This window comes from Sciurus carolinensis, chromosome 16 (genome assembly GCF_902686445.1).
Source record: "Sciurus carolinensis chromosome 16, mSciCar1.2, whole genome shotgun sequence".
NCBI lineage: Eukaryota > Metazoa > Chordata > Mammalia > Rodentia > Sciuridae > Sciurus > Sciurus carolinensis.
The window spans coordinates 2,897,399-2,918,701 of NC_062228.1; the positions used below are offsets into that span (position 1 = coordinate 2,897,399).

At 51.4% G+C, this 21,303-nt stretch overlaps 2 protein-coding genes across 5 annotated transcripts; one reads left to right on the forward strand and one right to left on the reverse strand.

The window, feature by feature from the left end:
• Positions 1-403: 403 nt before the first annotated feature.
• Positions 404-6,832, reverse strand: LOC124967440 (cytochrome c oxidase subunit 4 isoform 1, mitochondrial). The gene is made up of 5 exons (XM_047529748.1): positions 6,721-6,832; positions 5,557-5,630; positions 2,029-2,196; positions 1,393-1,524; positions 404-641 (listed from the first exon to the last, which is right to left on the reverse strand). The coding sequence occupies exons 2-5, from the start codon at positions 5,627-5,629 to the stop codon at positions 505-507; spliced, it is 510 nt and encodes a 169-aa protein (XP_047385704.1). The 5' UTR covers position 5,630; positions 6,721-6,832; the 3' UTR covers positions 404-504.
• Positions 6,564-20,820, forward strand: Emc8 (ER membrane protein complex subunit 8). Of its 4 annotated transcripts, none has more exons than XM_047529741.1 (5): positions 6,585-7,354; positions 14,127-14,203; positions 19,643-19,712; positions 20,079-20,169; positions 20,406-20,820. In XM_047529741.1, the coding sequence occupies exons 1-5, from the start codon at positions 7,124-7,126 to the stop codon at positions 20,612-20,614; spliced, it is 678 nt and encodes a 225-aa protein (XP_047385697.1). In that variant the 5' UTR covers positions 6,585-7,123; the 3' UTR covers positions 20,615-20,820. The 4 variants fall into 4 exon arrangements, with proteins under 4 accessions (XP_047385699.1, XP_047385700.1, XP_047385697.1 ...); XM_047529742.1 differs by having other exon boundaries at positions 6,854-7,354; positions 20,075-20,169; XM_047529743.1 differs by lacking the exon at positions 14,127-14,203 and having other exon boundaries at positions 6,564-7,354.
• The last annotated feature ends 483 nt before the right edge of the window (positions 20,821-21,303 follow it).

A 21,303-nucleotide genomic window follows, 5' to 3' on the forward strand; every position in this document is an offset into this window, starting at 1 on the left:
TCTCTAAAAAAATACAAAATAGAGCTGGGGATGTGGCTCAGTGGTCAAGAGCCCTTGAGTTCAATCCCCAGTATCCACCCTCCAAAAAAACCAAACCTCAAAATATTATAGGGCACAGTGGTATACAAACTGTAATCCCAGCAAATCAGGAGGCTGAGGTATGAGGAACACAAGTTCAAGGCCAGTCTAGGCAACTTAGCAAGACTGTCTCAAAAATAAAGTTTTAAAAAGCCCCACATCAAGACTCCATTCTTAGTTTTCACATAACATCCCCTTGTACAATTTAAGATACAAGGTTTCTGCCATTTCATTTACCCCCAAAATATACTACTGTGGATGCTTGAGAGGACCTGGAGAACCTAGAGTGCACTCCGTTCAGTTACCATCCAACAAAGGACACGGATTCCATGTAACTTGTCGTTTATTAGCACTGGTTGTTTGACATGACAGTTTCCAGTAAAGATGCAGAGGTGATGGAGTGACAGGTACGTGAGCAGTGGGCTCTCACTTCTTCCACTCATTCTTGTCATAGTCCCACTTGGCAGAGAAGCCCTGGATGGGGCTGACCTTCATGTCCAGCATCCTCTTGGTCTGCATTGCCACCCACTCTTCATCAAAGGTGTGTGGGATGGGGCCGTACACTGCGGTTCAAACCACTGCATGAGAACCACGGTCCTCACGGGCTGCCTGCCCAGGGCCTCCCAGGGGGCCCTCGCAGGCCACTCAACCCACTCTCACCAAGGACTGTGCTTCTGTGCACTAACATCGCCTGATATTTTAAAAATCACTCCTCTGTTTACAAAAGGTCAGCAATAAGACCATGAGGCTTGAGCAATCTCCACAGGCACGGGCAGCGTGGTCTACAGGCTGGCACATGGCACACAGGGCCGACCGTATCTTGGAAGATTAAAGGCTGGCGTGCCATTAGCCACATCCCCACTCAAACCTAAAGCACAGGAATGCACCTTCTCAGGAGGCAGGACAGGGAGAGGGCAGGAGAAGCTCCTTGGAGCGGGCACCCACGCAGCATCACAGGAAGGGAGGCCTGAAGCTTGGGTGACACTGAGACAAATGGCCAGAAAGAGCACCCTGCCAGCTCAAACCCTGAGCAGGCAGCTCTGGATACCTGACGGGTGAGCCACGAGCTGCCACCGACGTGCAGTGGTGTGCTGCACAAGGCAGCCAGCACGCACTCGAACAGGATGGCCGACCAGGACAGTGACGGGCTCACAGATGAATCTCCTGCTCCATATCCCTGGGCCCCGAAAGTACCCTAGGGCAGACCCTGCAGTGGAGGTGCCCATCTCTGGCTCCAAGGCTCTGTGCAGGTCCTGCCAGCACACCCTTGGCCACTGTGGGCAGGGGCCGCCCTGGGCTCAACACCGTACTCACCATAGTGCTTCTCCCAGATCAGAACGAGGGCAGTGAAACCGATGAAGAACAGGGCTGTGCCCACCACGGTCTTCCACTCGTTGGTGCCCCTGTTCATCTCAGCAAAGCTCTCGTTGAACTGAATGCGATACACTAGGACAGAAAGAAGAGCCGTTTGCAGGCACTAAGAGCCTGAAGGGGCCACAGTCCCTCTGCCACAGGGCTCACCCCACTCCCCAAAGTAGTACAGCTAGGGAGAAAACAAGGAGCCAAGGGCCACAGTACAGACCCTGGCCCTAACACCCATGCACCAGGCGTGGGAGCAGGAGGAGGGAAGAAGGAAAGACATTTACTCTGGATGAAAAACAAGTATGAAATTATTATGTCTTTGGGTCAGTGTTAAGGGTCTGCTCTGTCACATTCTTTCTAGACCCCTTTCATAAGGAACAGAGACTTTTGGGGGGTCTTCTCGCCATGATTTACAGTAAGTAAAGTCCTACCCAGCCTGTCTACTCTGAGGCTGCACCCACGCACTCCACCCTTCCCTAGGAGTTGGGGCCCCAGGAGTGTCACCAAGAACCCAACAGTGCCCAACAAGCAATCCCCTGACACACTGCCCAGGGCCGCTGGGTGTGCCAGCGTGCCCTGGATACCCACACTCGACTTTCTCGTCCCTGGTCAGGCTGCTCCAGGAGGACTTCTCCTTCTCCTTCAGGGCCTTCTGGCTGGCGGACAGCTGCCTGACATGGGCCACATCAGGCAAGGGGTAGTCACGCCGGTCAACGTAACTAGGGAGAGCAAAGTCATCGCTCTTCACGACGCTCCCTGGAAACACAGAGGCAAACACCTGGATGAGAAGGGCAGCCCACGGTGAAGTGGAAGCATGGCACACAGCAAATGCACACCTGCCAGGGTGACCACTAATGAACCTGGCACCACTTCCTGCATTACTGGTTATCAGAAGAATTGGACAGGCCTCCCTGCCTGGATGGGAGGCTGGACTCGGTAAGGCCCTACTGCAAGGGATTCAAACTGAAAAGAACAAAGGCACTGTGAAAAGCAGAACAGGTGTTCCAAGTCCAGAAACCAAGGCACTGAAAAGGGGCATGGCAGCAGCAACACAGGGCTCACCCATACCCAACTGAGGACTGGCCCAGAAGCTACACCAGACCCTCAGAAAGGGCATCAGTCTCCTGTTCAAATTTTTAAATTTTTTTTGATGTTTATAGACCTTTATTTTATTCATTTATTTATATGTGATGCTGAGAATCGAACCCAGTGTTCACACATGCTAAGCAAGTGCTCTACCACTGAGCCACAACAAACACCTACTGCCTGCTAAGGGTGGCTCTAGACATATGGGCCCAAGCAAATCAAAGATTCCTGTCTAGAGAGTCAAGCACTCAGTGGGTCACAGAAAAGTTGGTACCATTTTCTTCCTCCTTTTGAAAAACAGAAATCATGTACACGTACACACATTCACATGTATGTGCAGCTAAATATGCAAAAACTCCCGGCAAGGTAAACCCTGTCACAAGGAGGAGGAGGAGAAGCAGCTGTCGGGGGGATCCTGAGGTGAAAACAGCTTCCCCTTCCACAGCTGGCCTGCGCTGTGCGTGTGACATGGTACAGGCTCATTTTAGGGTACAGCAAGGAGTCCCCACTGACAGCTGCTTCTCCAGTTCTGTCCTGCTGTAAGATCAGTTTATGTGCCGAGCTGGTCTGGAGGGATGAAGCCCTGCTGCACCTCCATCAGCTCAGTCTCATGGTCAGAGGCTCCCACGTCACACTGTCAAGCAATAGAACACCAAGCCTTCGGCAACAATGCAGCCCTTCCAGGCCTTTATCCCAGGCAAGCAGACCATCAGCATACGTACGTAAGTGCACCTGCCCTCATCCCAAAAGGATCTCAAGTGAGAGGCCAGAATTACTTCCCAATTAAAACAAGTAGACTAAAAAAAATGACTGAATACTGAAAAAGTTTATCAAGTTCAGCACTCCCCCGCCCAAAGTCCCTAGCTTTTAAGAGTTACTAAAGTAGATATAAACTGGAGTGATGAGAATGATCTAGAATCAATGGTGGTAGATAATGGCACGTCAGTGAATATTCTAAAGATCAATTTAAATGGGTGAATGTGTTAAGTGAACCACATCTCATAAAGCTGTTAAAAAGACATAAAGTCTTGGGCTGAGGTTGTCACTCAGTGGTAGAGCACCTGCCTAGCACATGTGAGGCACCGGGTTCAATCCTCAGCACCACATTAAAAATAAATAAATAAATAAAATTATTATGTCCATCTGCAGCTACATTTTTTTTAAAAAAGGAAAAGTCTCATAGCCTTGGCATCTTGACATATTTTACAATACGAACGGCCAATACACGACCTCATGGGTTCTTCAGAGCCTTGAGCCTGATTCCCCAGTAAATGAAAAAGGAAAGCAAAGGCCCAAATACCAAACATTCCTTTTTTAAAAAAAGGGATAGAAAAGCAAAAGGACTCCACATTCTAAAGAATGTCTGTGTTCCTATCCTCAACCAGGATGGGTCTCTGCAGGAGATCTAGTGGCACTGAGCTCCCTCCCACTCCAGCTGTGGATGACAATGGCCACCCAGATGTCACATGCTGCTTTGACTTTTATGTTGAGAACAATCTATGTGTTGTTCATGTACAACTTCTATAATTTAAAATTAAAGGACAAGACTTATCTAAAAGATGAGACTATAGCTCTTCATCTGCTATGAAGGCAAATAAAAAAAAAAAAAAGAAGAAGAAGAAGAAGAATTAAAAAACCTAAGGAAATACGTTAGCTGAGCCAACTTGGAAATAAAATGTAATCCTGTTGTAACTAACTTCCTATGATGGTAAGAGAGTACTTCTTTCCATATATACTAATGAACATGGAATTTTTCTTTTAAAACTTTTTAATTGTAGATGGACACAATACCTTTACCTCATCTTTATGTGGTGCTGAGGATGGAACCCAGTGCCTCACTGATGCTAGGCAAGTGCTCACCACTGAGCCACAAATGCAGTCCCTTTTCTTTCATTTTATTTATTTAGCAGTTGCAGGCACTGAACTTAGGACCCTGTGCATGCTAAACAAGCACTCTAAAATGAGCTATGTCCCCAGTCCTTTCTTTAAATTTTGAGATAGGGTCTTGCTAAATTGCCCAGACTGGCCTGGAACTTGCCATCCTCCTGATTCAGTTTCGGAAGTAGCTGGAATAATAGGCGTGCACCACCAAGCCTAGCTGGAATTTTCCCTTATTATCTACTTAAACAACACATTTCACTAATACTATCACAAACATCGTGTTTCAGTCTGATCCATGATGCGAGGTAGGCAGTGAACACAACAGAAATGTATCATCAACTGAAGAGCAATGAGAAATCCAAGGAAGGCGATTCCTAGGAACGATGGGGCCTCTCGATCACCAAGTTTCTTCTCTGACCTCATCATCCACAGCCAAAGCCTTGCACTTGACCCTGCTTGTCCTTCAGTAGCAAAGTCTCTGCTCCAGAGTCTTCTCCACTCCAGGCTACCTGCTCCTGGGCGTCCCTTACCATTTCATCCTTTTGGCCAGCTGCATGGTGCAAACATGCTATGGAAGTGACCCACAGCTCATTCTTTTTATTCCCAGTGTCTAACACTGTCTGGTACAAAGAATATGCTCAAGAAAGGCAAAGCTAAACTGGTTATATGCCAGGCACTGAACTAACCTCTCTATATATTTGAGGTGAGGTAACATTCTTAAACCTAAGTAGCTAGTCATGATAGAAACAAGTTTTAAACCCAGCTCAGGTGAACTCCAAGCTCTTGTTTCCACTGCCTCTATAATGTAAACAGAAGTGACTGAGTGAAGGAGTGGGGGAGTTGAGGGGACAAGTGGCTGGTCACCAAAGTCAGATATAGTAGAGATCTCTTGAAAGAAGTGGCACTGGAACCTGAAAACCCAGGAAGGAAAAGGAGGAAATAACAGCATAAGCAAGGACCCCCACTAGTGTTCAACAGGATTCATAGAGGCCTCAACATAAGCCCTGCCGAAGTATCTGTCTCCTCCCACAGTCCTGCAACTCCAAGACTAAGATCTTAGGCATCCCTGAAACCCCAGCACAGGGCCCGATACACAGCAGGAGCGAAATAAGAACAGCTCAGAACATTTAAAAGAAAAATCAGACTTACCATGTGCTCGTGCACACACAGAGGTGGAAATGGCTCGCTTGCCAATTAGGCTAAAGACCCTGGTAACCAACATTCTGGAAGACAAAAATATATACCTTCTCTAGAATGAGGGCCAACACACATTAGGGATAAGTCATCTTTTTAAAGCCCCAGGGCACTTCGGAAGTGAATGCAATTCATTTTTTGCTTCTACCCAACATAAAATAATCCATTCTTTGTAAATGGTCCTGAATTCACAAAGTAACCCAAGATGAAGTACTTTGGGTAGTTTTTACCCAATGAGCTTCATGATAAACCCAACTGCCACAACCTATACATGCTCTGGACAATGAACACAAAATTACCTTCCTAAAAAACAAGAACAAAAAAATTAAAAGTGAAAATGCTAGGAAGCAAGACAAGCTCTGTTCCTAGGAATGAAAGGTAAGAGCTCACAGGGATGGTGGCACAGGCCTCATTCAACCAAGAGTTTAAAAACTTGCAGGGCGCGGGCTGCAAGGGGCAGAGGAGCCTACAAACCAGGCCCTGGCCCGCTTCCAACCCTGCGGCCAACTGACGACCTGGATGACCCGCGCTCTCCGGGGCCCTGGACTCGGGCCCACCTACACTGCTCCGCTGCATCCACCCTGCACCTGCACTCGTCCTTCAGGACCCCGGGGATGCGGAGCCTTGAAAACGCCCCCACGGGGCACAAGAAACCGGCGTGACGTCAGGGCCCAGCTCGCCGCTCGTTCGAGCGGGGCGGTGGGGCGCGGGCGCCAGCCGAGCGGGGAGGCCGAGCGACGGCGGCAGCCGCCGCCTCACCCGGGGTCGCGCGGACGCGGAGAAGGCAGCGGCGGAGGCCGCAGCGCAGCGGGCCCGCCTCCCCGCGGCCGGCCTCGCAGCGGGCGCCCCAAGGTCAGAGCCCGAGGCCCGCGCGCCCGGCGGCGGTGGGGCGGGTGCGGCCGGGCCGGGCCGGGCGCTCCGAGGCCGCACCAAGGCCGCCGTCCGACGGACCCCGCGCCAGGAGCCCCGCGAACCGGCCTCAATGTCACCGCGCCCCCGACGGCCCGCCGTCCCCCGCGGGCGCCGGCTGAGGTGCGCGGGCCCCAAGACCCGCGGCCCCGCGAGCCGGCCCCACGAGCCCGCCCCGCTCGCGGCCCAGCGTGGCCGCCCCACGCTCACCTGCGCCGCCGCCCGCCGCGACCGCCGCGACCGCCCTTTGAGCCCCGGCTGCCTGCGACCGGAAGAGCGAGGCCGCGACCGGAAGAGCGAGCCACGCCGCGGAGCACCACGGGAACCGGGAAGCCCCGCCCGCGCCCGCCGGCGCGGGGGCCGCCGCGCCGCGCACGTCGCGAAACGTCGGGCCGCGCTGCTTTCCGGCAGGCGCTGGCTAGGCCGCTTTCCGGCGGGCCGGCGAAGAGGGCGAGCCGCGTCGGGGCGGCGGCTGGTGAGGTGCGGAAGCGGCCGGCCTGTGGGGCCGCCAGCCCGGAGCCCCGCCAGGGGTCGCCGCCGCCTCGTCCTGCCTCTCGGCGGAGGCGCCGCGCGGCCGGCAGCGGTCCGGGCCCGCGGGGCCGCCGGGCTCAGCATGCCCGGGGTGAAGCTGACCACCCAGGCCTACTGTAAGATGCTGCTGCACGGCGCCAAGTACCCGCACTGCGCGGTCAACGGGCTGCTGGTGGCCGAGAAGCAGAAGCCGCGCAAGGAGCACCTGCCGCTGGGCGGCCCGGGCGCCCCCCACACGCTCTTCGTGGACTGCATCCCCCTCTTCCACGGCACGCTGGCCCTGGCGCCCATGCTGGAGGTGGCCCTCACCCTGGTAAGCGCGGGGAGGCCGCGAGTCGCCGGGCGCTCCGCGGGGCCGTCGGGTCGGGGCGCCCTCGCCCGCGCGGTGTCGCCGGCGCCCTGGCAGGTGGTCGCCCCGGGGCCCCGAGCGGACTCCAGGGAAGCGGCGCTGGCACCTGGGGCCTTGCCGCCCGGGAGGTGCCCGCGCTCTGGGCAAGGAGGACGTGTGGTAACTACGACTTACCTAGGACGCGCCATGGGTTTAAAAGCTAAAGGATTTTTTGTGGAGTTCGGAAGCAGGAGCAGAGGCCACTCCTGCCCGCCGGGCTCGTAGGTTTTTGCTGCGGTGACGGCTCTAGCGAAGCACCAGGGAGTGAAGACAGCAGACAGGTAAACTGGCCTGTAACCGGGTTCTAGGTTGCAGCTTTTCAGTTACCAGGATCAACGAGGGGAAAAAAGAGCATCTACACATTCCACCGACTGTGAAAACTTGAAGGGGAAGTAAACTGTAGCCTCATCCCGCCCACCTGAGCCGAGGTGCTGCTTATCATGTAGGTAAACTGTGATGCTAACACATGCCATTGGTTCACGCAAGAGGAAAAGTCTGAGAAGGTGTAGGTAGCAGTCCTTTGTCTATGCCTCTCACCAAGTAAAATGAATCTCTTTCTTAGTTTACCTAATTAGGACACCAAAGCAAATACTTGGCAAGCATGAGGTGCTTTCTGCACCATCATCTTAAGGTTACTGGGCACAGCTTTGAGGCTATTAAACTGTCATCGTGGGAATGTCTTCCTATCATTTCTGGGCAGGAGATGGATATTTATAAACTCAGCCATTTTAGTTCCTGGAGAAATGTGTTATGGGTACTTAAAACATCTCTGGGGAACACATGTGCATGTGTTAATCCAGATCTTTCCAATCAGCTGTCTTAATTGTTTTGTTATCAAGGGAGTTGCAGGGTGATTGGATCTGTGAAATGCTTCGACTTGGAGGGGGCTAGCTTTAGCAGTAGCATTTGTGTGTAGGGTTATGCAGTCCCATGCTAAATGTGTTTTGAGGCTCTGCTTTGTACCAGGCCTGTATTGGGGAGGCATGTGGCTGTGGGTCGGGCAATATTTGCTTAGCACAATCTGACAAGCACAATATCAAAGAAGAAATGCCACAGGTAGGGTTAAGAAAAAGTGAGAGATTTGAGAGAAAAGTCAGCTGACCAGCCCTGGGGAGTCAGGACAGTCAGGCAACTCTGAGAAAGACTAGCAATACTGGACCAGGCCTAGTAACCCCAGGCAGAGAAGGGAGTGGATTTAGGGCAGAGGGACCAGTGTGTTCAGTCTGTTGGAGGAGAGGTGGCATGTGTTGAGTTTGACATGTTCAAATGAAGAAGCCCTTGTGCTGAAAGGTAAAATTCAGACTGGGCCTCTGGGCTGCAGATGTAGTTTGAGAGCCAGGAACTTCACAGGTGACTCAGACTGTGAGTCCTCATGCTCTGAGAAACCTGAGCTCACTTTTGTGGGGTGGGCAGAGGAAGAGGGGTTACAGGGCCAGACAGGTAAGAACTGTGTCTTAAGAACTGGAACCTCGCTTGGGATGTCGATGTCCAGTGACAATTATGAAGTCTTTCAGCATTAAAAGATATGTTCCTGTTCCAGGGTGCAGATACCATACTTAATTGAGCATAGTAACATAAACAACTGCATTTGAGTCACCTCTGCACAAACCTTCCCCAAGGAGCAGGGATGCCTCCCAAGCCACTTGCTTGGGGAAGAAGATGCTCAGAGAGGGCCTTAACTCTACAAGCCCAGCCGCTTGTGTTACTTGCATATATGGATGTCACTTGATGAATCCCCTTACACAGAGCCCCTTTGATCTTGCTCCCCAGCCTGTCACACTCTGGCTGCATACTGCCAGCCTCAGGTGAGCCTTTCCAAGTTAGACTTCCTGCAGTGACTTCCTCTCACCAAACAGCGCAGGTTTTGTCCTCTCAACAGTGGTTGTTTGTGTGACTTTTCTTATGCTCACCAAAACTCTGGGGCATAGTCTCAGCGGTTGACAAATATGAAAAAGATGCCCCTCCAGTACAAATAAGATGCTTCTCTGAGGGAGTCAGGGAGGAAAATCCACAATTTCACTCCATTAGTAATTTTTATGTTACAGTTAAGCTATTTAAATTTATATGTATTTGCTTTTTGACCAAATGACTTTATAGCCTAAAAACCATGAGGAGTGCCAGGGTTTGGAGCTGTAGTTTGTCAGGGTATCTGCAGTGGGAGACAATTTTTTGATAAAGCAGCTAAATCTGTGCAACTGTTTTATAAATGCAGCCGTAATCTAATGGCTCTTTCTTTGTTTTTGTTTTTTTTGTTTGTTTGTTGTTTTGTTTTTGTTTTTGTTTTCCTTCCTTCTAGTACTGGGGATAGAACCCATGGCCTCATGCATGCCTGGCAAATGCTCTACCCCTGATCTCCAACCCCAGGCCCTTTTTTCCCTTGAGATGGGATCTTACTAAGCTGCCCAGGCTGCCTCGAACTTTCCATCCACGTGGCTCTTTTCTATTCGGGAGTTCCAGTTCCATATTGGAATTATTTTCCATAAGTGGGCAAGACTGACGAAATGCAGTCCATCAAAGGGCAACATTAGATTCCTTTGAAAGGCTTTTCATTATAATTTACCATTTTTTAAAAAATCCTTGCATTTCTGGGTGCTTTTTATTTTTTTTTAAGTACTTATGCCTATTATCTTATTTATCCTTATGGCTCTTTGACGTAGGTAGTGAAGGAATTATTTCTAATACCAAAACCCATAAAATGTGAGTTGGAAAGTAGCATCAACCTGCTGTTTCCCTAAGCCCTCTGTGTCCTTTTCCCCTCACTTTGGTTTCTGCCTCTGGGGCAGCTCAGTGTTCGTTTCTTACTGGCCGTTTGGCCCAGTCACTGTGCTCTGAGGCCAGACCTCTTCCTGCTGCTTCCCCATACTCCCACTTTGCTGCTGTGCTCGGCTGCTGTTGTCTCCCTCTCTACCCCAGCTCCCCCGTGCAGCTCCAGGATGTGCAGGTGTGACTCCTCCAAGTCCCCTTCCAATACTTCACCCTCCTTCCCCTCCCCGTTTACCTCCAGAGCTCTTTCCTCTTGGATTGAGCTCCTTTTCATCCCAGAAAGATGGTCGGGCTTGAGGAGCTCTCGTGCTCACTGAGACCCACAGCCCTGCCGTCCTGCACACAGGAGGGCCTCCCAGGTACCTCTGCTTGGTGGGTGTGACGCCTCCCAGAGCAACTGTCTTGCCAGACCCCGACTTTTCTACTTGATGGCTGCTTTATAGTCACGTGACACAGGTGACAGTGCTCAGAATATTACAGAGTGACTCACGTGCAAAGCATGAACAAACTTGCAGAAAGAACACTTTTTCTGTGCAGGGTCTAATGGAGTGGGGACCCTAGAGGCAGGTGCATGCCTAGGTGCAAGTGTCCTTTCCCTCTGAGAAGTGAAGTGCCCGAGTGAACAGTCACTATATTCAGAGTCAGTTTTACTAAACTGACAAATTCCACAGAATTTGAAATTTGCCCTGAACCTGTATTTTCATTTTAAGTTTTCACAAGATGCATGGCAAAGGCATGGGTCGTACGTCGAGGCCAGGAATGGAGAAACAGGCACTGAGAGCAGAGGTCGGACAGTCAGTTCCAGTCTTCCCCACTTGGGAGGGAGCAGCTTCCCTTGTGCAGTCTGCCGCTTACACCCACTCCAGCTTTTCCTGGATGAGCCCTTTGTGTCTCCTGAGGAGTTCCAAGGTCACCCCAGGCTGGCACTTTGTTTTCTTTTTTTTAAGTTGTAGATGGACACAGTGACCTTTATTTTATTTATTTATTTTATGTGGTACTGAGGATCGAACCCAATACCTCACACGTGCTTAGGCAAGCATTCTATCACCAAGCTACAACTCCAGCCCCAGCCCTTTCGTTGTTTTTTTTTGGAACAGTGTCTCACTAAGTTGCTGAGGCTGGCTTCAAACTTGGAATCCTCCTGCCTCAGCTTCCTGAGTTGCTGGGATTACAGGCCTGGGCCACCACACTCAACAAACCCTTCCCCTCTTAAAACTTGTTCACTCTGCTTCTGTGAGCTCTGATGGTTTAGTCCATTTTCTATTCCTCAATCACTGGGCAGGCATGCGTGCCCATCATCAGCACCCATGTGGTTTCCTGGGTTATTGTTTTGGTCATTGAAAAGTTCCCAAAGTCAAGCCAGAGCCATCCTGACCTGACTTCAAGAGCTCTAGATGTTCCAGGTCATGACATTTTTTTTTTCCTGCTGGAATGTGGATGGACTCTTGTTGGAGTTTTTCACAAAGTAACTTGTCCTCTACAGGCAAAATGTGGGTTGAGGTATGTGTGATATTTGTTGCAGGAGCCATTATCTGTGTCAGGTGCTGTCTGTGCTCTGGGCGGTACAGGGTGTATGTGTGTTTGTAAGGGGGCAGGTCTGGAGCCTTTCGCCTCCTCCCAGGAAAGGAGTTGGTTTAGACTGTGTACTAAAGACTGTTGCTGGGGGTTCTCAGGATGTTGTCATCAGCAAAGGAATTTGTCACACCCTTAGAGTGAATGTAGTTCAGCTGTGGTCGGCTGAATAAGACCCCCTAAAAGCTGTCCATGTCCTAATCCCCAGGCCTTAAATGGCTAACTGGACTTTGCAGGCAGGATTAAGTTAAGGGCCTCTGGTAGAGAGATTATCCTGGATTCTCCACAGAAGCCCACAAGGGCCCTTACAAGGGGAAGGCAGGAGGTCAGATCAGAGGAGATGTGTGAAGGTGGAGACCGAAGGCAGTGGTGTGGCCTTTAGCCCAGGAGTGCGGGACCCTCCAAAAACGGGGTCCCCAGGTTTCCAAAAGGAACCAGCCCTGCTCACCCGTTCTAGACTTCTGACCTATAAGATAAAAAGTTTGTACTGTTTTAAGCCACTAAGTTTGGGTACTTTGCTCAAAGGGCAGTAGGGAAATAAGGGGTAACCAACTGATCAGAAAATAGGGACAGCCTCTCCTGGAGAGGTGGACAGAGGCAAGGGTCACCTCCAGTGAGGACACACTCCGGAGGCCAGCTTTGATTAGAAACAGCCTGGGCATGCTCCGCCAAATGACCAGCCAATCATGCAGGTTTGAGTTCAGGAACAAGGCCAGATCCCAGACTTAGAGCTGGGCCCTTGATGCTACATTGAGATAAGTTTGAGGGGAAAAAATACAAGACATTGTTCTAAGCAGCGAGAGGATCTAGAACCTATTCCCCTAAGAGGCAGCAGAAACAAATATGGTCAGCTTTGGAGTGATTCGCCACGACATCTCACTGGTGGGCCGTTTTGAACATTCTGGGCACATCACCCTGATTTTTTGGGTGAATGACCAGAATGTCCATTTGTTTAATGAGCCCTGGTTTTGACCCAATATGGTAATCTGTGAGCTTGTAGGAGACCAGAAGTATTCTCATCCTTCTTCATGACAGGGACCCTTGGACCAAATCTGTCACGTAGCGTCTGCTTCTGGTCATGAGACAGACTGAGACAGGGACCAGAATTGAGGAAATGGCATTAGGGTCACGTTTTAAACACACTACACACACATATTTTTAACCAGCTAATTCACTGCAAAAAAGAGAGAGATCCATCTTGCTTCCTCATCTGCAGATCAAAAATAGCATCTATTGCAGTGTATTAAATGCCATTATGGCAAAGCCAGATGACCTTTTGTAGTTTTTGATAATGGCATTAGACCTGAGGCTGAATCTGACAGAAGAGCGATGTATTAGAACAGAGGCTGGGCCAGGTGGCGCATGCCTGTAATCCCAGGGCCTAGAGAGGCAGAGGCAGAAGGATTGCAAGTTCAAAGCCAGCCTTGGCAACTTAACGAGGTCCTAAGCAGCTCAGTGAGACCCTTTAAATAAAATATAAAAAGGACTGGGGATGTTGCTCAGTAGTTAAGCGCCCCTGGGTTCAATCCCCGGTACCAAAAACAAAACAAACAACAACAGCAAAAAAGAACAGAAACGTCAAAGTCTGCCATGCCCCCATTTATGAGCACAAGTCAGGACTTGGCGTGTGTGCTTATGGCCCCTGCCTGCCTGTGTACCGCACACGCCCAGTGCAAGGTTATCTCCCTGTGTTGCTAAGAGTGCTGGAATCTGTTCCCAGGCCTCTGAGCTTTAGTGTCCTCAGCTGTGAAGGACTGCTTAAGTGATGGCATGGACTGGGCAGGCCCCAGAATACCCACTACTGTATGTCACAGAAGGTGGGCAGCTCCCCACAGTGCTGCACCCACCAAAGACCTGTCAACGGGGACCTCCCAACCTTTACAGAGAGCACTGTCTGTTGGAGCACCTCTGCCCTCCCCACTCCCACCAGCCTCTGTGATTTGGTATTTTGTTTGTACTTGAGACAGTCTCCCTAAGTTGTCCTGGCTGACCTTAAGCATGTGGTCCTTCTGCCTCAGCCTCCCAGAGAGCTAATGGGCACCACCAGCCCCAACTTGTGAGTTGGTTTTTCCCATTTCACCTCAGCCTTTATCTGGGGTAGGGGATACCAGGATTATGTCATGTTTGGTCCTATCATGTCGGGGAGGGTCTCCTGTGGTTAATTTTTATTTATTTATTTATTTATTTTATTTTATTTTATTTTATTTTTTTTGTGGTACTGGGGATCGAACCCAGGGCCTTGTGCTTTCAAGGCAAGCGCTCTACCAATGGAGCTATATCTGCAGCCCCTCCTGTGGTTATTGAGACTTGATTTTAAGGGAGAATCATTCATCCTTTCTTGCAATTTGTGTTCCTCTTTCAGATTGATTCATGGTGCAAAGATAATAGCTACGTGATTGCTGGTTATTATCAAGCCAATGAACGAGTGAAGGATGCCAGGTACGTGGCACTCACCCCGGCAGGCTGGCCAGGCGTTGCTGGCAAGCCTCTTGCGGAGGCACAGGCTCTAGAGTGCGGTCTGAGAGCCATGCCCTCGCCCTCTGTGTGTTGGTACATGTGAGGGTCAGTCACTGCAATGCAGATGCCTCGAAGCAGCAGAGATCACCAACATTTAGATTGACTTTGGGATTCTGTGTTGTCTTTTTTGTGTTGCTTAAAGGGATTTGCTTAGTGAAAGCAGCAGTAGGGCCTCCTCTTCCTTTCCCCTTAGCCTGCTGCCTCCCATTCCCAAGCTAGGAGACTCGGCGGCGGGCCTAGTGTCAGGAAGGAACGCCACTCTCTGGGGGGTGAACAGGCAGCTTTAAGTTTGGGTTCTTGGATCTGGTGCCATGTGGACTGTGTGGTCCTTGCTGCCCTGTCTCCTAGCTCCTTTCACCCAGAGCTTTCCCCACTGGGTTCTCACTCACCAGCCACCTGAGAGGTTGATTGTCTGCATCGCTCTGGGTCCTGAGAGAAAACCAGTGACATACTTAAGTTAGGGTACTTTGAGGGGTTCCTATGTGGGCTGCCCCTAAAGAGGGACTGTACATAGAACTCAAAAGAGAACATGCATGGACAAAGCTAGTGACAGGAGCTGTTGCCATCCCTTCCCCTCCAAGACCAGCAAGAAAGGAGCTGGGTAATGCCCTTTGGCTAAGGGACATGGCCAGCAGTCAGTTAGCTTTGTGCTTGGGTCACAGATCAGGCAGTACCTGACATCCCTCTTCTGACAGCCTCCAGAAGCTTCTGTTGACTGAAGCCAGGGCAGCTAGAAACCCCACAGCATGAAATGGGGTTTCCTCACCTTGTCAGGTGCAGCTGACAGACCCAGAGTCCAGAGACACAGGTGCACTGAAGGCCTCTGGAGCAGGGTCCACTTGTGCGGTAGATGACGGTGCGTTTAGAAGCACTTCTGGAGGTGTACGAAAAGCTGACAATGGAGCTTGCCGTCACTGTGAGGCACAATAGCACTGGAGAAGCTAACCATGTGGCCTCAGAGGGTTGGGTCCCAGCACAGGACCAGGGGGAGGTGGATGACCAGCAAGACGTGGGCTCATGTCAAGTCCATCGAGGCCCCCGCTGGTGCTCAGAACCTGGAGGTGCCCATGCATATGAACCCACCACCTCTCCCACGACCTCTGCTCTTCCTCTGAGCCTCATGCTTGCTCCTCCTGCTTCAGGGCACCTTTCGTTGACCTCACTCCTTCTGGGACCTCCTTTGTAATTTCATCTGCCCTCTGTGTTGGTGACTTAGTGTCTGCTTGTTCATCCATGAGTGAGAGCCCACCTTGGAACCATGTCCATTTTAGTCCTTGTTTCGTGGGAAGATTGGCAAGGTGTGGACCCCATGTGGGCCATCTCCATGCTAGGTCAGGCAAAACCCCAGCCCTGCCTGCTGTGACTAAGTCTGGTGTGAAAATCGTGTGGCATGGGAGCAGGCCCTGGGCCGGGAGGTGGGAAACACCATGGCAGCAGGAGCCAGGAGGACTCAAACCCAATGACATGGCCCAGGAAGCCCCCAGGAGGGTGTCCTTGAACTGGGCCCTCAGGGAAGTCATGGAGACCAGATGGTCAGAGAATTCTTGGTTAGGAGACTTTGGGATAAAGACAGGTGGGAGTGAGGCAGGAGCAGCTTCCACTTACAAGGAGGGACGGGCCTGGCTGCACAGGCAGGTGGGCTGCACCTGAGCACTCCCCAGGCTGAAAGCATTTGAACTTCATTTTGTGAGCAGTTAGGAGCTGTCCTGGGCCAGGGTCTTGCCTAAACCACACGGTGTCTCCTACAGCTGCTCCTACAGAAGAGAAAGGAGAGTAGGCAAGGGGGCTTGTCAGGTAGCTTAGATGTCTCCCTCTGCTTAGCCTCTTGCCCAGACCCACACCCTAGGAGGCCACCAACCTGCACACCCAGGCTCCCTGGTCCTTTCCTTTGTGCATGAGACATCTGGCTCCTAGCCTGTCTTCATCGTCCTTCTGCTGTTCTGACCTCCTTCCAGCTCCACCTGGAATTACCTTGCTCAACCTGTTTCCTGCCAGTTAGCCTCACAAAGTCCAGGCCCCTTCCCCTGCCCACCCAGGAGGCTTTGCATCCCCAGCAAAGAGAGGTGCTGGAGAGGTCTAGTAACCCCACAAGTCTCTCCCAGACCTGAGTATTGCACCCACCCCTCCCACTGCAAGGCTGAGAGAGGAGGAAGCCTGTGCAGCCACCGTGTAAAACCACAGGCTCTGTGGGGATGCCCATTTTGATCCTCATGATGTGCAGGTGAAGGGGTTCGAATGGAGGCTTCACAGAGGCCATGCAGCTTGGAAGTTCACGATCTAGGGTCATGGCCCCTTCACTCTTACATGCTGCTCACTTTTACCTGGAAAACTTACTGGGAACATCACTGGCTATCAGTGTCTCAGGCGTGAGATCTAGAGGCAGTTGAATTCAGATCCTAGGTAACTCCATGGGCTCCGTGGTGGGGCTAAGGGGCCATGCTCCTAGTGTCTGTGGGTACAGGTGACATAACACACACCCCATTAAGCTTGTGCTTGGTTCACAGTGGTGACTGGCATTGCTGGGTTACTTTTTAAGAAGACCAGTTGATGATTTAATGGAGTGTTTATAACTTTTTGCTTCCTAAACTTACAGTCATTTTATCAAGCTTTATTCTGTCATCTCTTAATTGCCTCTTTTGCTTAATTATTAACATATCATTTTATTTTATTATATTTTACGGTACTAGGAATTGAACCCAGAGTCGGTCTACCAGTAAGCCAAACTCCCAGCCCTTTTTATTTTTTAAGAGGGTCTCACAGGCTGGGGTTGTAGCTCAGAGGTAGAGCACTTGCCTAGCATGTGAGAGGCACTGAGTTCGGTCCTCAGCACCACATATAAATAAGTAAAATAAAAGTCCATCAACAACTATAAAAATATTTTTTAAAAAAAGAGAGGGTCTCACTAAGTGACCCAGGCTGGCCTTGAACTTGTAATCCGCCTGCCTTGGCCTCCAAGGCATGCACCCTGCACCACACCAGGCATAATTTAACATTTTATGTGGGAATGGTTCAGTACCCTACAGAGTACCCTGGCCAGAATGCTTAAGAAAAAGCTTTCCGTTTCAAAATGTTGCTGCCAGTTGTGGGTGGTGCTGGCTTTGGGCCTCCTGCTGAAGACACTAGCAAGGCGGGCTCCGTCTTCAGGGTGCCTGCCTCTCCTGTGGCAGCTCACTCATAGGAACAGGGACTTCACACAGACCAGCAGAAACAAGTGACTGGTTTGAATGGTTCAGTGTGGCAGTCTTATATTCAGGAGCAGTAGGGGGAGATCAGTACTTGAGAATGAAAAGAGCGTGATACCTGAAGGGTAAACACAACAGGCAACCCTTTCAAATTTGTCAGCAGTTCCCTAACTACCAATGTTTTAGCTTATTTCAAAAGTATAAATTTTAAATTTGAGTCTTGGTCATCTGAAATGGCAGTTCTTGTTTTTCATGAGTGTTTCTTGACCCCCTTCCCAGTAAAAGTCAGGACTGGCATGATGTGCCGAGTGCGGGAATGCCAAGCTTAGGTTTCCTCATGGAAGTGGGCTGTGCTGGAGGCCAGTGTAGGAGCAGCGGGAGCTGGAGGGGTTCTGCAGGCCAACAGGCCCGACATGGAGGGCCACACAGGTCTCCTCGCCACTTGCCTCCAGCGGCGGGGCCCACGGGACCAACAGCCCCAACCCTTGTGCTGACTTCCTCCTGAACCACATAGGCCCCCTGGACACCTGCCCTTCACTCACACTTTGTTTTCCTGACGGTATTGTAGACTTGGTGCATCACTTCAAGTTGAAAGCAGAATAATCAGATAAAATCGTTTCTATAAAATGATATTAATCTGCTTGTTTTAGCCTAGTCACAAGGAAAGGATTATAACTGTCATGTATTTCCTTTTTATTTTATTTTATTCATGGTGCTGTGGGGATTGAACCCACAACCTTGCATGTACTGGGTGAGCACTCTACCCCTGAGCTACCCCAGCCCCTGCAGCATGTTTTTTGAATGAACTCACAGTAATCATTGGATTTTTATGGTCACTAAAATTCATATATAGCTCAGTCCCTACTCAAGCTGAAATTGCACAGGGAAAATAAGACACAAAAAAGAAACTGCTTACGAAAGCCCACGTGTTCGACCACCTTAGACATAAAGCCTCAGAGCTTGCAGAAGGGAGGGGACCTGATCCAGACCAGTCTGGAAGGCTTTGGGGGGCGGGCGGCGGGTATTTTCTGGGCATTAAAAGACAGGACGGAATTTAATAAACAGGGTTTGGCCTGGAAGGCCAGGCAGGAGAGGTGTGATGGAGCAGCCTGTGGACCAGCTTCCTGACCTTCCTTACTCCCGTGGTAGGAGAGGTGACCTGTGCCTACAGGTGAGGGAGCAGTGCCTTCAGGTGCCTGAGTCACAGCAGGCACGGCACAGGATCTGTTTTAGGAAAGTGTTTTTAGGTTGCGCTGGACAAAAAGTGCCCAGAAAGCAGTTTTAGAAGCTGGTGCCACAGCGATGGCCTGAGGGACAAGGGCAGCAGGGAGAGTGGAGAGGCTGGAGCAAGGAACAGGGGAGGCAGCTGGAGGCGGCGGCCGGAGGTGGGCGGTCAGGAGGCAGCCTTGATGGGGAGGCTTGAGAGGACCCAGGGTGCCCATCAGCAGATGGCACAGAGCTGGGAGCACACAGGGAGCAAGAGCCCACCTGGCGGAAGAAGCAGGCAGGTTGGGTGGCTGAGAGGGAGCCAGTTGAAATGAAAAGACAGAAGATTCAAAGGCAGAGCTGGAACCAGTGAGCAGATCGATAATATAAACACAGCCCCAAGGAAAGGCCCTAGTGAATGGGCTCAGGACAGGCAGCCCCTCTTGAGAGAGTGGCAGCAAAGCTGGAGGCAACAGGATGCCTGGGAGCCACTCCATAATTAGCTCTGTTGACGGGAGATAGACAGCATCGCTTATCAAGGTGGGTGGCCAGAGCCAGCATCAAGAACAGTGGAATGGCTTGTGAGTTTAAAAAGCTTTTAGACAACTGGGTTGCCTGTGCCCATAAGGTCTCTGTGACTTGTCGCAGTAGATCCCCGCTCTGGGGGTGCACAGGAGGATCTGGGGGCTGGCAGCGCTGTGAGTGCATAGCAGTGGGTTCCTCTGCTGCTCGGGGAGCCTTCCTGCTTGGCTGCCCTCCCGCCCCCCACGAGGGCTTGCAGGAGAAGGGAGGCAGGACCTGCTTCAGACAGGTGTTCATGGTCCCTTCCCTGGGGCCAGCAAACACAGCCTGTCAGCGCCATCCTTGTGTCACGTCTGGTTAACTCTGGATGGTGGTGACATGCTCACGTGGACAGACAGTGTCGAATGGTATGAACCAGAACGTGGTGGAACTCACTGTCTCTTGTCTGTAGTCCAAACCAGGTTGCGGAGAAGGTGGCCTCCAGGATCGCCGAGGGCTTCAGCGACACCGCTCTCATCATGGTAAGCCGCTTGGCTCTGCGTCTTCCCTCTCCTGCAGCACCCTGCCCACCACCCTCAGCACAAGGATATCCAGAGGGGGTCTTTCTGGTTCTGGTCCTCACAGTGAGGTCCCCTGCCGCCACCACCTGGAAGCCTGTTAGACATGCAGATTCTAGGCCCCACCCCCACCCACGGGTCCAGAACACAGGGTGGGGTGGGGGCAGCAGGCTGCCTTCCAGGTGACTGGTACACCCAGAGGGGGTGAACTGTTGCAGCCCTGATTCCTGCAGAGTTCTGGGAGGGAAGGCAAAGTGGCGTCTGCCCTGCACACACAGCCCTCTCATGCCCACCCTGCTCATGCCGTGTCCTTCACCTGTGCCCAGGTAGACAACACCAGATTTACCATGGACTGTGTGGCGCCCACGATCCACGTGTATGAGCAGCAAGAGAACAGGTGGCGATGCAGAGACCCACACCAGTGAGTGCGCGTCCCCACGGGTGTCGAGCTCCCCAGCTCCCGGAGGAGCGGCCCCCAGAGCTTCCGAGCCTAGGGGACCTGGGTGGTGCCTTGCGTTCATTCACCACCCACCTGTGTCTAAACTGCCGAGCTTCTTGACTCCCATCCTGTCCTTTATGCAACTGGGGGGGCTGGTCTTCCCCAGATGCTAGAGGAGGCACCTGCTAGAGGCTGACCTCTCCATGTCTGACCCACAGTGACTACTGTGAGGACTGGCCTGAGGCGCAGAGGATTTCAGCCTCACTCCTGGACAGCCGGTCCTATGAGACGCTCGTGGATTTCGATAACCACCTGGATGACATTCGGAATGACTGGACAAACCCAGAGATCAACAAGGCTGTTCTGCACCTGTGCTGAGCAGGGGCCGTGGTGGCTGGCTGCTCCTGGGGCTTTTCCACTACGCTGAAGAAGAAAACCTATTTTTAAAGCAGAATCGAAGCCTGGAGGAGAGCCGGACGTCCATCGGCAGCATTCAGCGCAGAGGCCGAGGGAGGCCCCGACTGCCTGGTCCCTGTGGATTCTCTCAGTCATGTGTTGCTGTCATCTTCCAAATCAAAGCTATTTCTGCTTGTCCGAGATTGTTCCTATTAAACAGTTTTAACTAACCTTTTATAATCTGGAGAGGATACTTTTTAAGGCTTATGAACTATTAAAAAAAAAAAAAAAAAAAAAAGCTCACTTTGTATACTCCTGTGTGTGTGTTTATCCCGGTCAGGCCGGGTCGGCCGGAAGTCCTGCCATCAGGGCAGTGGCGCACGGTGCTGTGCCCAGCCGTGTCTGGGCACTGGCGTTCTGGTGTTCTGAGGCCCAGGCCCCACAGTGGTGTCGGCTGCATGGTTTGAATAACTAACCTGGCCTGATCGGCCAGAAACCTTGCAGAGTCGAGAACAGGGAAGAGGGACTGCGCTACCGCTGTCTTTAAAAAGCAGGAATGGACCTGTTAGTGACCTGTGTGGTCCACCAGGCGATTCCAATCAGGTCTTCAAAACAGGAGCTTCTTTTGAACTCAGCAAAACTGAGACCCCCTCAGGTTGTTATGAGGGCTGCCTGTAGTTTTTATACTTGGAATGTGATCGCGTTTTCTGACCCCAGCTT

Excerpts from the sequence above, each read along its gene's own strand:
- LOC124967440 (XM_047529748.1), bottom strand. The coding sequence starts at position 5,629 with ATGTTGGTTACCAGGGTCTTTAGCCTAATTGGCAAGCGAGCCATTTCC. Across the intron at positions 2,197-5,556 it reads TGTGTGTGCACGAGCACATG|GGAGCGTCGTGAAGAGCGAT; the intron begins GTAAGTCTGATT and ends CTGTGTTTCCAG. Across the intron at positions 1,525-2,028 it reads CAGGGACGAGAAAGTCGAGT|TGTATCGCATTCAGTTCAAC; the intron begins GTGGGTATCCAG and ends TTTCTGTCCTAG.
- Emc8 (XM_047529743.1), top strand. The coding sequence starts at position 6,584 with ATGTCACCGCGCCCCCGACGGCCCGCCGTCCCCCGCGGGCGCCGGCTG. Across the intron at positions 7,355-19,642 it reads TGGAGGTGGCCCTCACCCTG|TCCAAACCAGGTTGCGGAGA; the intron begins GTAAGCGCGGGG and ends TCTTGTCTGTAG. Across the intron at positions 20,170-20,405 it reads CGATGCAGAGACCCACACCA|TGACTACTGTGAGGACTGGC; the intron begins GTGAGTGCGCGT and ends TCTGACCCACAG.